The sequence below is a fragment of the Pelodiscus sinensis genome, chromosome 2, assembly GCF_052426305.1.
Source record: "Pelodiscus sinensis isolate ZL-2025 chromosome 2, ASM5242630v1, whole genome shotgun sequence".
Lineage (NCBI taxonomy): Eukaryota > Metazoa > Chordata > Testudines > Trionychidae > Pelodiscus > Pelodiscus sinensis.
In genome coordinates this window covers 197,291,114-197,307,711 of record NC_143053.1, presented here as the reverse complement: position 1 = coordinate 197,307,711, position 16,598 = coordinate 197,291,114, and the positions used below count along the sequence as shown (strand labels likewise).

Sequence of the window (16,598 nt, the reverse complement as noted above, 5' to 3'; positions counted from 1 at the left end):
TGTGAAATAATAGAGCAATGTGGTTACCTAGGAAATGAGAACCAACCAATTTAATTTCATTTTATGTTACCTTAGGTATCTCTGGCATTTAATAAAACAAATGATCTCCACATTCTTGTCTGATTCACTTTTGATTTTCAGTGAAGGACTGAGACATTTCCTATTCTGTAAATATAGATGCTCCTTTAGTGTAAAAAAAGCACTTTGTAAGAGTGATACCTTTTGTGTTTTAGCTATACTCCCTCTGTGACTGCCAAAGAAAATGCATTTGTCTTCCTGCTCAAGACACTTCTGTGTATATTTTTAAGATTGAAGGTCTAACCCTAATGAAGAGCTCATTTCTGTCTTTCAGCTGCACTAGTTTACGCAATTTCTTATGTATTCTGTATAATGCCAGCATAACACAACAGTGTATCCCTAGCTAATTCTGCTTTCTGAATAGATATCTGTATCATAGCCAAGTGATGGTGCTTGTAAAGATCTGTCTGCAGCTAATCAATTGGAGCAGGTTTCCTTGTAAATTCGTATTTCTTCCCTGACTGGGATATTTGTGCTAAAGAGTACCAGCACTCACTTCACTATTAAAGTGTCACAGACTACATAGGTGTGGGCAGTGCTGCAAACAAGAAATCCATAGGAGAATTCTGACAGGCATGCAGCTAAGCTACATTGCTACTCCCAGCCTACTTTGATCTTGTAATAGCAAAAGAGAATCCATATGAAGCTACTCAACAGCACAGTCAATCACCAGGCACATGAGAGTGCTCCAGCCATGAAGATTATATATTAAAGTACAATACGGAGGAGTATGAGGGGGAAGTATTTGATGTCAAGATTCCTACAGTTCTATCTTACAATAATACAGTTTGGATTTGCAGAATGAAGCATTCCCTCTTTGTGCAATGTCTCATATGCACACACCCTCCCCCAAAAATATATAAAGGGAATTTAGGATTTGTTAGATTAGAGGGACACTGTGTTGGACTGTGACAGAATTTAATCTACTACAGATTGCGTACTGAAATACATAGTCTTCCAGTAGCCTACCTGCTCACAAGAATGGAGCAGGCAGAGTAGACAGCTGGTATAATATGTGAAGACATGAACCCGGAAACAAATACACAGCTGTTGGATCTAATTTTAAACCTAACACTCTTGATCGGGTAGCTTTAGATCCTAATTAACAGGCTATGGCTAAATTTACTTCTGGGAGTAAGGAGAAGAAAGTTTGAAGAAAGTGGTGAAAAGCTTTTGTTAAAAACAAGCTATATTTGCTCCGGTTATGGTTCGTCCATTTGTCAGAGTAAGTATTGTGAATTTTTAAGGAAAAAAGTGACTGGAAATAAATTCCAACTGGTATGAACCCTATGACATTGCTTATATTAGTCAGCCTTTCAGAGCTTTAATAACCAGAATTATATAGTGCTTGTAGTTTAAACTTTGTTTAAAGCATATGGGAAAGCACGACTGTTATTTAAATTAAGGAATTATCCAAGAATGACTACCTTTTTTCAATGTCCTATTGAAGAATATCTGGTCAGTCTCAGAAAGTTATTACTGAGTTTTTACATCAGATAGCAAGAATGTAATAGTCGTTACTGTCACCTAAGAGTGCCACCTAATGGACATTTACAAATCCAGATTTTTTTTTAAACTGAATAAAAACAGGCAATCAAATGCAAGTTTAAATTATATTTTAAATGTATCTGATTATTTCTAGTCGTATAGTGGCTTTTAAATATTTTCAATCTTGTTTTTCACTCTCACAGTTCTCAAATAGGAATGTTTAAGACACCTTTTGAGACAGAGTAAATATAAAGTGAAATAGGGGCAATAATTTACTAAAGAAATGGGTCTTCTGTGTTTCTGTTAACTGTGTTCAGGAGGGATAACTTGGCTATAATATCTTGCTCTGGACTTGATTATAAAGAGTTCTTATGTTCTAGGACAATCCAGTGTCACCCATCCATTGGCTTTGGACTTCTCTACTATGTCCTTTTTACCTGTTGAAAGAAAAGCCACATGACTAGACATCTGAAATCAGAACAGATTTCTGCTTAATTATTTTATTTTGGAGAGTGCCATATTTGTAAAAAATATTTAGGAGGGGGGACCCAAGATTTTATATTATTGTGGTCATACCAAGACAACTTTACATTTATAGGCCTTAAATTAACTGTAGGATATTGTTTATTCAGCTAAATTGATTTGAAAGCAATCTATTTAAACTGTTTAAATCTATGCACACCCCTAATACAGAAGCATATAAACCCTGTTTAAATATCTGAATTATGATATAATCAAGATTTAACCCAACGTGCTATGGTGTGATCATACCAGTACTGCAGTAGCCATGCTAATGATGAAATGTTCTTTTTTAACAAGGAAGGACAAAGACAGAAAAAAATGAATTGTGTTCTCAAATGGCTTTTGAAATCTTCATATTATAAATAATTGTAAGTAAAATAAAAAGATATATGTGCCCTCCAAGTTGGAATTACACAATGATGGAGGGAGGCAGGCCCTGGTTATTCTAGGCACATTGGTAGTTCACTTGCCTGGAAGTCAGACTGAAATGAAAGTGTGTCCTTTGTTTTGTTCAGGTGAAATTAAATAGTGCTGGTAGAGCCCCCTCTAATTTGTAACTTCTTAGCTTTCGTGTGTGTGTGTGACAGCTGTTGTGTTAATTTCAATAATATATAATTTAAGACACAGTAATGAAGATTTCAATATAACTGCCTGGGATGCTTGCTTCATTCTGGTTTTAATATATTAAAATGTTATTTCTTGTGCTTCCTTTCTCAGCATTTGTTTCACTGCTTAATATTATCTTCAACAGGCTAGTACAGAGCCCCCAAAGCCCAGAAAGGAAGATCAAAAAGCTCGAAATGCATTGCTAGCAGACATTCAGCAAGGGACTCGCTTAAGGAAAGTTACCCAAATCAATGACCGAAGTGCACCACAGGTTGAAAGTAAGTGCTCTTTTCAGCTCTGAGCAAGGGGCCCAGGCATGTCAAACTTTTGGGCTGAGGAGCCCTGTAGAAGCCAGTTGGACCACTTGTAAGATTAAGGGTCTTCAAAATTAGTCATGGCCTTGAGTTTCTCTAAGGCAGGGTTTCCCAATCCATGGGTCGGGACCCAAATGTGAGTCGCCATTACATTTCAAAAGTGTCTTCCCCAGGTGGCTCTGCCCCTCCTTCCCCCCGTTTTTGAATTGCCTTGGGTCACCAAGTCTTCCTGAATTGTCAAAATGGGTCCTCATCTGGAAAATGTTGGGAACAACTGCTCTACGGCCTAATTTAGTATGTACAACTACTGTGGGGAGAGTTTGGGATATCAGACTTAGAATCTACTCTAAGTCATAGGTTTTAGATTTGTTATTTAGCATTTTATAGCACCACTAGAAGAGTTATCAGGAGTTGTTTGGGTCCTTAACTCAAATGTTGTTTTTCTTCATTTAAATCATTGCTCGGGGATGAGGGGTTCAGTGTGCAGGCTTCCTGGGGAAAAGGGACAACCCCAGCCCTCTCACTGCAGCAACTTAAGGCCTGAGGAATCATGCATGTCCCCTGGTTAGGGGACAGAAACAGGTGTGCGCACACACACACACACACACACACACACACACTCAATTATATAATAGACAGCTGTCCCTTTCTCCATTCTTGCCCCATTGCCCCAATGGGGTTAACTATCCTGGTCCCCATCTCTGGCCCCTTGCTGCCCTCTTGTCATTATACAGTATAACTGTCCCTGCTATCAGCCCTGACTTTCTGTTTTATGAGAAACAGTCACATTCCAGGCATATCCCATCGTCCTGACACAACCAAACCCTGACTTTGCTTCAAGTTATGATAAGAGGAAGCTGATATCAAATGTGGTGTTCCTAGTGCTTAGCGTTTAACTAACACTCTCAAATATATAGTAGATAAGTGCACTACAGTAGCCATTTCACAGCCAACATTAAATTTACACCCTTTTCAGAAAAGCTTACCACAAAATGATGGCTGAATCCTAAACTGTCCTAGCATTACTGATGCACCAGAGGGTGCTGTGCACTAAGATGTTGGATAAATAGTAACATTATTTCTATAGAACCATCAGTAACTTTCCTTGCTGTATATGTTAAAACAGCAGAATCAGGGGCTGTTGGTGCTCCTTGAAAGCCTGAATGTAGATAACAAAACACATTGATAGACCCCTTGTCTCCTTGTAACAGAATCCAGAGGACCTAACAGAGATGGAGATGGCCCAGCAACCAGTAAAAGTAGTGCTCAACCATCATTGGGGGGCTTGTTTGCAGGTGGCTTTCCCATGCTGAAACCGATTGGCCAAAGAGACATGACAGGTAAGGACGCTTTTCCCCATGTTTGTAGGCTCTCACCTAAGGGAGTACTAAAGTGGCTGATAAACTGGAGAAAGTTGAGAGGAAAATGAACACACGTCTTTTGTAGCAAAGCCTTACAACCCAGCCTGGCTATAGGAAGTGTGTGTCTGTTTCATGTCTGCAGCAGTTATGGACTCCACAACAATTTCTTTTACTAGTCAGACCCCACAGATCTCAAGGCATAGAGGCAGTGAGAAGATGAGGTCTCCTCCTTACAATGGCTCTGGGGTTCAAAAAGTGTGTGTGGGGGGGTCCAATCTGCAGCGGACCACAGCATTAACAGATGTGACTGGTTTGGAAGAAATGACTTTGCTCGTAGATGGCTGAAATTGCATCTAAATGCCCTCAAGCCAAACTCCATAAGAGGGGCCCTGCCTTCCATCCCTCTTTTAGTCTGGTCAGTGGTCGTTCTCTAGCCACAGAGACAAAGGGGAACCAAAAGCCTTCTCTCCATCTACTGTAAGCAGGCTGGATATCTTTGTCCCAAGGGCTTTCTACGACATGGGAAAGGGTCACCAAATAGGTAAGTGGTTATTGATTATATTGACTGCTAAGAGTTTCCAACTAGTCACTGGTTAAACTTCTGAGGTTCAAAAGGTTCTAGTTCCAGAGTCTGGCAGAACAGAAGTCAGGTTGTTAAGATCGGTGTCTGTCTGGGAACTCAGAGGTGTGCAACGGCAACACTCACACTGAGGGACGAGCAAAGCACTGAATACTTTTCTTCATAGAATTAGTAACACCGGTGTTCCAAACCAAGTGAGAAGGGAGCTACAGCGTAAAGTGAGGCCGATGTCCTTTGCACACACACTCGCCCTTCTCATGGAGCCCTAGGGGTGGAAGGCTGGCCGTGATCCACAAGGATCCCACTGTGCCTCAGACACACCAGAAGTTCAATGCTCAAGATCTCGAGGCATACCTAGTAGAGTTGTGAAGGATTAACTGGTGGGAGCGCATGCAGGTCCCTGTCTGCCATGGGCAGGGGGCTGCTCCAGCCCTGCAAGAGGCATGCTGCGAGCAGTGGCTGCTCCCAGTTGGAGCATCTCCTTCCATAGCTGGCCCAGGCACCCTGCGGGCAGGGGCTGCTCCGGTGGGGGCTGGGAGCCAGCAGCAGCTGGCTGGGTGCTGGCAGAGCCAGCCTCAGCCCTGTGGACTCGGGTCTACTCCAGCTGGGCTGGAGCAGTCCCCAGCCCAGAGCCCACTTTAGTCAGTTAAACGTTAGGTAAACCAGTTAATTGATTAACCAGCATTTTGCATCCCCAGTGCACGGTGGTTTGGCCTATTACAGGGTCTGGTGACTGTCCTGCATAATTATATAACTACCTGGCCTCCTTTCTCCATAACTAGCTTCCTTATCCTAATAACATTGAGGTATCCTTATTCTATGGGTTAGTAAAATTATGATCTCAACTTACTATTAATTGCATCAATTTGTTGCCATGTAAGTTTGCAGTTATGCATTTTCAGGTGTTGCAGTCCTAAAACAGCCAAAGCTGGTATGAGTTTGATTTCCTATGGTTACCTGGTATCACTTTATACAAGCTTTTAGCAAAAATACCTTAAGTAATCCATTTCTGGTTCCCCAGTAGCTTAGGATCACTGTTAGGGAACATGCTTATGCTAAGTCTCAGAGGCTTCAAAGCCTTAGGCTAGCTATTTAAACTAATGTCTTGCAGGGCATAGGCCTGCAGGTTTCTTACATTACCACTTAATAAGATACCTTTAATCTAATTCTGTGGGCTACAGAAAAGAAGTCTTCAACCAGGTGGCTCTCACAGATGCTCATTCTCTATAGAAGAGAGAGCATGTCCTGTTACATGGGGAAACTGAGGGAAAGAAATGAAGTGACTTGCTCAAGGTCAGCCAGCATGCCAGTGGCAGAGGTCTTCTGAGTTCCAGTCCAATTGCCTGGAACACTCTGTCTTCTCAGCCCCATCATGTTAGAGATTGTGCATTGCAGAAATATGTTTATGGCACATACATGGTGGAAGAGTGTGTCAAATCCCTTGCCGTATTTTAGTAAAAGTTTATGGAGCAAACAGGCCCAGCTCCTTTTCTGCACTGTTTTGCTCTAACAATTTCAAGCCATGCTTACAGGTTGGTCTTTACTAATCTACCTGGAGGTCTGTGGTTTGTTTTCCAGCTGGCAAGGCCGGGCAGCTGCCTGGAGTACGAGGGCCTCCTCCAAAGTCTCCAGCCCCACTGAACGGGAGTGCCAAAGCAAACAGCAACATTGCAAGTCAACCTGATTGTCCAAGAGCAGCACACCCAACGGAGCTATTCAGTGGGCCACGACCAGGACCAGCTCGGCCCAGCATGCCTGCCCCTCCCCCACCTCCCCCAGTTTCTAGTAAACCTTCCCTTGTTTTCCCACCTCCTCCACCTCTTCCCTATCCTCTGGAAAAACCTGTAAAAGTGTCACCCCAGAATTTGGTTCCTCCTCCACCACCACCACCTCCTCTGGGTGACAAGCCTGCCAAGATTCAAGCAATGGCTTTGCATCTGCCACCACCCCCACTGCCCTTGGCACCACCTTGTGGCTTGCCAATCAGAACTGACTTTTCTAGCACTTCTCCCCCACAGCCTGATTTGAGGGATTATCCACCTCCAACTCCTCCCCCACCTCCACCACCACTGCCTCCTTCACCCAGGGGATCCTTGCTGCTGCTACCCTCCCCGATCTTTAACAGTACTGTGAGCAGCAGTGACGTTCCACCCCCACTACCCCCCAAATCTCCACACTTGCTGCTCCAAAAACCTGGTATTCAGTCTATGCCCCTCCCTCCCGCCCCTCCCTTCCCTCAGCCAGCTGCAGCAGTGCAAAAGAAGAGACAAGGTAGAGGTGCGGGTAAGTTTTGAAACTGAGTTTTCAAACCACACAAGGCTACAGGAAATATACAGCCCTAGCCAGGAAGCTATCATGGCAGCAGACAACAAGATGCCAGGAGGAGCAGGGCCTAGCCCCTAAGTGTTGACAGGATCTCCGAACTTGGGAGTATAGATCACTGGGCTCCCAGTGGAAGCAGTTACTCCTACTAAGGGTTTTTATGCCTTACTGCTGAGAACTAATCAGTCGCTTTCTCTTCCTGGGAGCGGAGCAGGGCAGTAGGTTGGAAGCAACTTTGGGACAATCCTTTGGGATTTCCAAGGGAATCCGTAGGGAGAAAGTAATTCAAATTTCCCAACTCCAGTACACAAAAACCAAGCCTTTTGAAGCTGAGCCCTTAGGAGAGGGTCATTGTCTGCGGCTCACCTGTTACAGAAGGCCAAGAACAAAGGGCCTTAGCTGTATAAAAAATGGCTGATCAGACCAGACTGCGTTCTAGATCTAATATGGATGAATGTGTAACCATAGGGAAAACCCTAGTTGTAGTCTTGGAAAAACTAAAACCTACCAAAGCTCCAGTTTGGAATTGAGGCTGTGGTCTTTTAACATGCAAGTTTTTATTGTTTTAATATTCTCTCTTTAATGCTTTTACTTCAAAAAAATAAATGTGCTTGCTTGTAACTGGAAAATATGCTGGTCATGGTCCTCCAAGAGAAGGCAAATCACAGGCACTAGTCTTTTTATACCACAGTGTAAAGCAGGAAGCTGATCAGCCTTAAAATCCCTGGTCAGCAAAGTGAGAGATGGTTTCTGCTCCAGAGAAGTGACAACAGAGAACCAGAACCCTACAGTGGGTGCCCTTTATGGACCCTAGAGGGGGGGGGATGCGGGAGCAGTTACCCCAAAATTGACAGAGCAGGGGTGGGCAAAAGGGCCTCTGCGGGCTGGATTCAGCCTGCCACGCAGGTGGATCTGGCCTGCAAAGGCCCTGCTGCTCCCCTGCCCCTAGGCCAATTAGGGTCTGGGGGCAGGGGAGCACGCAAAGCCTCCTCCTGCCCTGCCAGGAGCATGTGGTGCTTTGAAGCGCCCCACATTGCTTGCAGGGTTGGGGGAGAGCAGAGGAGGCTTCGCATGCTCCCCCCCCGGCCCTATTTGGCCTAGGGGCAGGGGAGCACGGGCAGTCTCCTCCCACAGCAGGGACATGGGCACATAGGGGGAATGTGGGGGGGGGGGGGGGAGAGACAAAAATCACTCCCTCACCCCTGGACCAATCATTGTCTCAGACGGAAGTATCTTGGCCCCGCCCCTTCCTGTGTGGTCCCCGGGAAAAAATTATTGCCCACTCCTGACAGAGGATAGTAGTATGTGTGGGATCTATGCCAGTGTGAATTCCCTAAGTGCTGGCAGAAGTGAAAGTAAGTACTGTGTGGCTACATCTACACTGCAGCGCTATTTTGGGATACCAGAGGTATCCCAAAATAGCTATTCTGCATTTTTTGAGCATGCCTGTTATTTCAAAATATAACAGGCTCGCTATTCCAACATCCCTGTAAACCATATTCCACGAGGAGTAACGGATGTTTTGGAATAGTGATTTATTTTGAAATAAGTGCTGTGTAAACAGTGCCAAATTTTGAAAAAAGCTATGTAATTTGTGCAGCTTATTTCAAGCTACGGGTGTAGGGTAGATGCACCCTAAAAGGGCAAAGCACAAAGAGAAGTCACAGTCCTTATGGGAAAGAAACAGTAAAAAAAGCAGGGGAAATGAGTTATTAACAACTGAAGAGAAGGGAGCTAGCTGAGCTATGCAGACAAAGGCAAAACTAATCAACTTGCTGTGTTCTGATGACCAGACAAGGAATGGGGGTCCAGGGTCACAGAGAAAATCCAGCAGGCTGGAGAAATCTTAGTGCCAACTCTTGGAGAGAAGCAGGGAAGAGGTTGATAGAAATTGCCTCTCTGCTCCATCTAAATGCATGATTGCAACAGGGATCAGGGACAGAGATCTACAGGTAGACCTAGAGAGGATACAGGTAGAGAGGGGCAGACTGCATCTGTAAAACCAGACCAGCTGCTTGTAGACAGAGTGCTGATTAGAAAAAATATGAAATTGGGTTTGTGGGACTGAGAAATACTTAGCTCCCCGTAATAAAAACAAGATGAAGGGCATAGTCTGAATCTTGCACATTGACCGTTATGTGCAGAGAGGAATTCATTGACAACATTTTTTAAAGCTATGGGAAACTCCTTTTAAATATAATGGGTCAGGTGTTGAGAGAGTGATGAGTATAGAATAGATGGAATCACTAGAGCAATAATGCTTGTAATGTGGCAGCTATAAAGTCACCTACTGCCATGGTGCCCTTTGGCTTTGAACTAAACATGATATCAGATCTAAAGTCCTATCAGTTCCTTGTTTGGCAAAGCACTCATTCATCCATTTTTGTGTCTTTTCTTTATGTCTTTGTCTGCTTCTTTTTAAGTAAGCAGCACCGGGAAGCTAATTCCACCTCCGCTGCCTCCAGCAAGATCACCAACAACTGAGCTTACAAGCAAGTGTCCATATACCCAAGTCTCATCCTGGCCAGCTGCACATGAGTCCTATCCACAGCACAGAAATGGAAACATGCAAATCATTGGTAATATTTTCTAAATTAAACCTCTTTGTTGTACTTGAAAGATTTCAACACAAAAGTCTCATAAGTATACATGCTATTAAAAACCCATCTCTCACAAATCTTACAATAACTGTGAAAGTCCAGTGTGCATGAAGTCTATATTGGTTTGTATACTAATATTCACAGAACCAAGTGGTTTTATCCCCATTAACTTCTATAGGACAGGCGTTCCAAGGATACTTTTTTGTAGTTTCATGAGCTGGCTGTTTGTTCTTATCTTTGTTTCTAGCTACTTCATTACTCTAAAGCCAGGTGAGAATACATCAAATACCGTCCTAACATCATTGTAAGAAATTATTGTGATTGCCACAAGTATGCTATATGATTAGTAGTGAGATAGTGCAGCTGTGAACAAAAAAGGCACAGTCAATAAGATAATCCCACATAAAATGGAGTTTTTCCATAGCACAAACTGCGGCTGTTAAATATCGATTAATTTACTAGTCGAGTAGTTGATGGAATTTCCATTGACTATTAGACTAGTCGATAGGCACTTCTAATAGGTGCTCTTGTGCATTTCAAAGTTGGAACTCCGTGTGCAGCCTGGGGCCAGCAGGAAGGCCCACTGACTCTGGGCTCCATATGGGTGCTTCGGCTTTGAAATGCACAAGAGGCCCCAGCTGATAGAGGCAGCAAGGGAGGTGGGCAGCAACTAGTCCTTAACATCCTTAGCATGAACCACCATAAACATCATTGGGAAATCATTCAGGTACTTTCATTATAATAGTTAACTAAGTCATCTGTTTTCTTCCAGTGATAACTCAGTTTTAAGTGGCCAGAGTTAATTTTCCTAGTAATGGACTTTTTTTTTTTTTAATTCTCCAGATGACTTTGAGTCTAAGTTTACTTTCCATTCTGTGGAAGAATTCCCACCTCCTGATGAATTCAAGCCATATCAGAGAATTTATCCCAGCAAGGCACCTAGAGGTAAGTATTTAAAAATCTTGTTGCTGGGGAAATTATAATTGAGTTGCTAGAACACAATGAAAGTCTATAATGATTACTGTTCTAATGAATCCCAAAAACACAATAATGAATTGCCTTTCAGTAACATGGGCTGACATACCTCCAGTTTAATTGTACTTTTCACATTCTTTGAGGAGAAAGCTCTTAACTTTAAAAATACAGCTATGTAAGCAGGTGTAGTGTAGTACTGACTCTGCTTTAATGTGTCCATAAACTGGTGACATAAAAAATGAGTTGTGGTTTAATTACTGAACTATAATTAATCACTAAAAACAAATATAAAAAATGGTTCCAGGTTTTCAAACCTGAATGCTTAAAATTGTATCCTACCTCTATATTTTGGCATATATATAAGAATTTAGAGTCTCAAAAGCATCAGTAAGCTGGAGAAAGCATGTGCTCAACCTTTGAAAATCAGATCTATTTGGAGAGCACTACTTCACCCACTCAGCTTTGAAAATAGGCATTTAAAAATAGGTAAATAAAATCACACATGTTCCTATTCTAACCTAGGCTACTGTTTATATAAACCCTATGGCTACGTCTACACTGGCATGATTTTGCGCAAATACTTTTAACACAAGAGTTTTTGCGTTAAAAGTATTAGCGTAAGAGAGCATCTATACTGGCATGTGCCTTTGCGCAAAAGATTTGCTTTTGCGCAAAAGCATCCGTGCCAGTGTAGAGGCTCTCTTGCGCAAGAAAACGCCGATGGCCATTTTAGCCATCGGGCTTTCTTGCGCAAGAAATTGATGTTACCTTTCTACACTGGCCTCTTGCGCAAGAACACTTATCCCTGAGCAGGAGTGTATTTACGCAAGAAGCACTGATTTCATACAGTAGAACGTCGGTGTTCTTGCACAAATACTCGCGGCCAGTGTAGACAGGCGGCAAGATCCTAGACTCCTCACCTCCACCATTAATATCATGGAAGAGTGTGGCCCTCAACCATTTTCCAAAATCTTGGAGTGGTCAGCCCCCCCCCTCCCCCATGAAAAATTATTGCACACCTCATGTTAGACCAACTCCCTATCCCCAAATCTCCCTTCTCACATCTTTTCATAGACTGTTCCCAATTTCCATGTAGGGGCATTGTACAATGTACTGTAAACATGTATAGAAACAATAGGCAGCCTATAAAAGATGGTATCCTATGTATCTTACAGATACACCTAAAAATCCTCCACTAAGAACACATGTGAGATGAGAAGATTCCCATAACAGATCTCTGGTGCAGTACAACACAGGAAGAGTGAAGATAACAAGATAATTTATGAAACAGAAGGTTTTGTTAAATGCATAGAAATTATATTTTAACAATCAAATGCTGCAATGGCTGACCTGATTTGATATTTTTAAACTGGAAAAGAAATACTTTAATTATTCATTCTCTGAACTAGCCTAGTCATTGTTGGCCCAGGCTTTTACATTATTGTTAGATACTTTACTGAAGGAATTTTTAAAATTAGCATTATGAGATTTAAATGTTTAGTAGCATTCACTATGTAATTCTCATTCATATCTCATAATCAAGAGATGTCATCTCAAACAGTATTCCAGGTATTAAATATGCCCACAAATATTTTGTTACCTTTTAAATATTTGTTAGTCTTCCCCAGAGAGCTCTAATTATATTTACATGAGTTTTCAATTAGTTATCTGAAAATAAGCTACTATATATTGTATGGTTATTGGCATGACTTCATAATCTGATTGTAAGTTACTTTGTTGTCTATTTCCTACTTATCCCCACACGGCTGCAAAATGGCTGCTCCTTCAATATTACCATAAAGGGGCTTATATTTACATGGATCTATTGGTCAAATGTGTATATATAGGCAGGAGATAGATGCTATGGACACCATTGCACATAATACACTTCTCTCAGGTTTGCTAGTGGGTGTATCTGTGAGAAGGGAATGAGCTGGAACAGGACTACCTGGGCTGGACTGCCTAGCAGCATTGCCATACAGCTAAGGCAAAGCTTTTCAAAAGTGCTCCTCTCCCAAGGTCAGAAATCAAAAATGGGATGAATGCATGTGTCAATAAGTAGGTGTTTCAGGACACAGCTGGACCATTATGTCTCAAAATGGGATGCTTTTGTACAGTATATTTAAATATTGCTTATTGCTGCTGCTAGCCAGGAGTCCACCTGCCACTTGTTAGACAGAATTTCTAGACATGGTCATTCATTTCCTCTCTCCCAAAGTACCCTTCTTCAACTGGCTCAAGAAGCTTTAATGTAAAAATACTAAAGAGACAACACTTGGTACTGCTCGTACTCATCAGTTGCTTTTGAACGGCTCTGAAGACAGTTGCCACAAGTCCTCCTTCATTGACATGCTCCATACTGCAATTTTAACCCAATTATTCAGTGAGAGCCATGGAGAGCTACAGTGTGGAAGTGCAGATTGATCCCCAAGGTAACTCAGTTTGCCACAGGTGCCAAGGACTTTCTTCCTCCTGCCAGTCGAGATGGCTGGGAGGGTGGTGAGCTCAAGCATGTCACTTTAATTACCTCACCTAAAATAAAATCAGACTTTTCTTTGAAAGTTCACTCATCAATTGGCTTGAGGTTATACAATAAAAATGGCCAGGTTTAAGGGCGCTTTGATCAGTCTTTTAATTCACATGTGTTGTTTCTCTTGGGAGACTCGCCATTTCAGGACTCCAGTCCTCAGGTCCCACATAGTGGCCTTAATCTCTTGATTTTCAGGAGCCCAAGAGAGTGTGAGTGCCTGAAATCTGCCCAGAGCTTCTACACTCTGGCAGGCACCTCCTCTTTCCAGGGGAGCAGTGGCTGCTTAGTTGACGAACAGAACTGATTCTGCAAGCAATAGCCAGGATGGGGCACAGCAGGCTACTGGAGGAGGGGGGAGGGAGGAAACTCTCCCCAGTGGACTAGGAAAGGATCAAGATTCTGGCTTTTTGACTCCTCACACAGACCCAGATACCCTGTGCCCCTCTCCCTAATTAGCAGAGGGAGTACTGATCTGAGGGAGGCAACTCCAAGGTGGAGCACAGAAGGGTAGATTTTAGGAAGATGGCTAGATTTGACAGCATGAGCTGGGGGAAAGCAATAGTGTTATGACTTCAAATATGGATATGAAATGAAAGTTTTGTTTGCCTAAACTCTGCAGTTTCCCAGACTGCAAACAATGCAGGTAAGTTAAATCCAGTTCAGGGCTGTAGTTCTGCCCATGTACTGCCTATTTCTGGATAGTGCCTTTCTTTGCAAAGTTAACTAGTAGCCTCATCACCACCACCTAAATACTACTTTAATGATGTCATGTAAAAAGATTGCATGGACCACTGTTGGGGGAAGGGGTAGTTGTTGACATGGTACCTTACTGGTGATTAAAAAGTAGGTAATTATGGAATGGATGGATAAGCAGGCAGACAGACTGGCCCCTTCTAATCCCCTCCCCTCTCCCCACACACAAATGGCTCAGGAACTTTTGAATTTTGACAGTGGATCTGGTTCTGGGTATGACTGAATAGAGAAGGGACAGAATGAAGTTCTGTGTTATCTCCTGGAAGAATAGCTTTTTAGCTGTAGCCTGAAGCAGCACCAGACAGCTTCTGAAACACAATCCCCTCTTGTCTTTTTTCTTGCCTGTTCCAAACCCTAAGTAAATAATTTGTCTGTGTGTGTGACACATTGTCACAGAATTCTAATTATAGTAGTTAACTGTGCTTGAACAAATCAATGTAAAAGTTAAATTTAGATGGTGTTAATATAGGCATTGCATCATTTCTTACAGAAAGGCTAATATGAGGCTATTCATTAGTAGGATTCTGCTACAGTATTAACATCATTGTGCATTAAACACAAATATGGCGTATACTTGCCTATTCTCATCTGTACCGGAAGCTGTAATATTGTGTAACAAATATTTTTATAAGGATTTTTAAAGATGTATTTATTAAAAAGTTGCCTTATTACTGTTTCACTAAGGTGAGTGGTGGTGCTTCTCAAAACTAGGCCTCTGCTTTAGATTAGGTGCCTAGGCTCCCTGTATTTCAGCACGTGCACTTTCCATGTGTAAGGAATGTGGATGTTGACTATCAAAGGCTTAAGTTGAGGGCAACTTTGACCTCCATGTATTGAACAACAACACTGTGGTGCATGACACTGGGCACATTCACATAGATACATCAGCACAACATAGACATTTAAAACCATGGATGACGATACCGACACCTATGGCTCTCTTACCAACAAAATTAAATTCATTGCACTAATCCTCCAGTTAAATGAGTCCTTGATGTTTCTGCCCTGTCAATAAGGAACTGTTTTAATCTAAGACAGCATAGGTTCAACTAACAATCTTATCCAGTATCTGAAGCGGGTATTGCTTTCTCCAGTATGGGACAAGTGCATGCAGTGATAGTATACACAGGAGAAGATCTCTACTTTTGCACTTATTTTTCTATGTGTTACTATGCACAAAGATAATGGGAAGAGAGAACCTTCCTCCACGTCCCTTGGCAGGGTGACTTTTTTTGTACAGAATAACTTTGTACGTGGCTCATGGTGCTGAAATGAATTTATTAATTTTGCCAAACAGCAGTTCCCAACAGCTATGCAATTCCCACAGACTGATTGCAAATCTATACATATTAGTTTCCACAAGAAATTTGCCAAACAAGCTTTAGAGTGTCTTGATTCAGTCTGAAACAGCACATCTTGACATACTCACAGACGGGCAGCAGTCTGACACGTGCAAATAAGCTGCATGAAATGGTGGGTACCAGCTGTAGAGAACAGTACAAAGCAGCACACTCTATTTAAAGCAGACATGCTTGCTCCTTGCTCCCATTGGCGCAATATATCCATAAGGCTAAACCAAAATTCAGAGTGAATGTGAAACAATACCCCTCTCCACCCACCCCAGTGGCTTTGAAGTTTGGTATCTTTGTCTTTATCCTGCAAGCATTAAACATATTTTAAAAAATCAGGTATTTTAATTTAAAACATACTGTATTTCACTTAACGCTTGTCAGACTCATTCAAGGCAGGGTTAGTAGAAGAGCTTATCTGAACTGTGGACAATTGGGGTGCACCTACACAGCAAGTTTGGCAGCCTGTAGCAGTAAGTCTCTGAGCCTGGGTTGATAGACTCAAGCTTGCACTAGGGTCTTGTCTACACTAACCTGCACACTTGTCAATCTAACCCAGAGGTTCTTAACCAGTGAGGTGTGCCTCCCCAGGAGAGGTGTGAGGTGCCTCGCAGAAAACTTATCGCAATTGCCTTCTCACTGGATAAAATTCTAAAGTTTAGATTTCTTCATAATTAATATTATGAATTAAAATTATAAACATTAATTTCTTATTAACTTCTAGAGATCAGCACACTACAATAGCAGTGCGAATCAATCAGGCCTATGTGACGACACTACAATAACAGTACGCGACCACTGCCGACTTTCATCTTCAAATATTACGTAAATTTGTTAGGAAAAGGTTCGAAGTAAAAAGTTCATATTATTCATTTAGGCATTGTAATGGGGTTCACTCACCCCACAGCGCCACCGCCGTTGGACTTGGGAATTAGCTCAGACGGCTGCATCCACCTGGTTCACCAGGTCCCAGGGTTCAGGCAGGCCTCGGGGTTCGAGCCAGGCCTTCAGCTCAGGCCAGTCCTCCGAATCACCAGGCACCAGTAGAGCCTTGGGTTCCTCTAGGTCAGAGGGTAGCCCTACTGGCTGGCTTGGCCAGGCCTCGGCGGCCCAGGCAGGG

At 42.6% G+C, this 16,598-nt stretch overlaps 1 protein-coding gene across 6 annotated transcripts in view; it reads left to right on the top strand.

Moving 5' to 3' along the window:
• WIPF3 (WAS/WASL interacting protein family member 3) overlaps positions 1–14,700 on the top strand; it is a 56,165-nt gene extending 41,465 nt beyond the window's left edge. For 5 of the 6 annotated variants that reach the window (XM_075922138.2, XM_075922137.2, XM_075922139.2 and 2 more), the window contains 6 exons: positions 2,840–2,972; positions 4,220–4,348; positions 6,528–7,232; positions 9,695–9,850; positions 10,715–10,816; positions 12,022–14,700. In XM_075922138.2, the coding sequence (XP_075778253.2) occupies positions 2,840–2,972; positions 4,220–4,348; positions 6,528–7,232; positions 9,695–9,850; positions 10,715–10,816; positions 12,022–12,062 (1,266 nt within the window). In that variant the 3' untranslated portion in view covers positions 12,063–14,700. Of the gene's footprint in view, positions 1–817; positions 1,304–2,839; positions 2,973–4,219; positions 4,349–6,527; positions 7,233–9,694; positions 9,851–10,714; positions 10,817–12,021 lie in introns of those variants that run through there. The other variant, XM_006133226.5, reaches the window with a different exon arrangement.
• Positions 14,701–16,598: the final 1,898 nt, after the last annotated feature.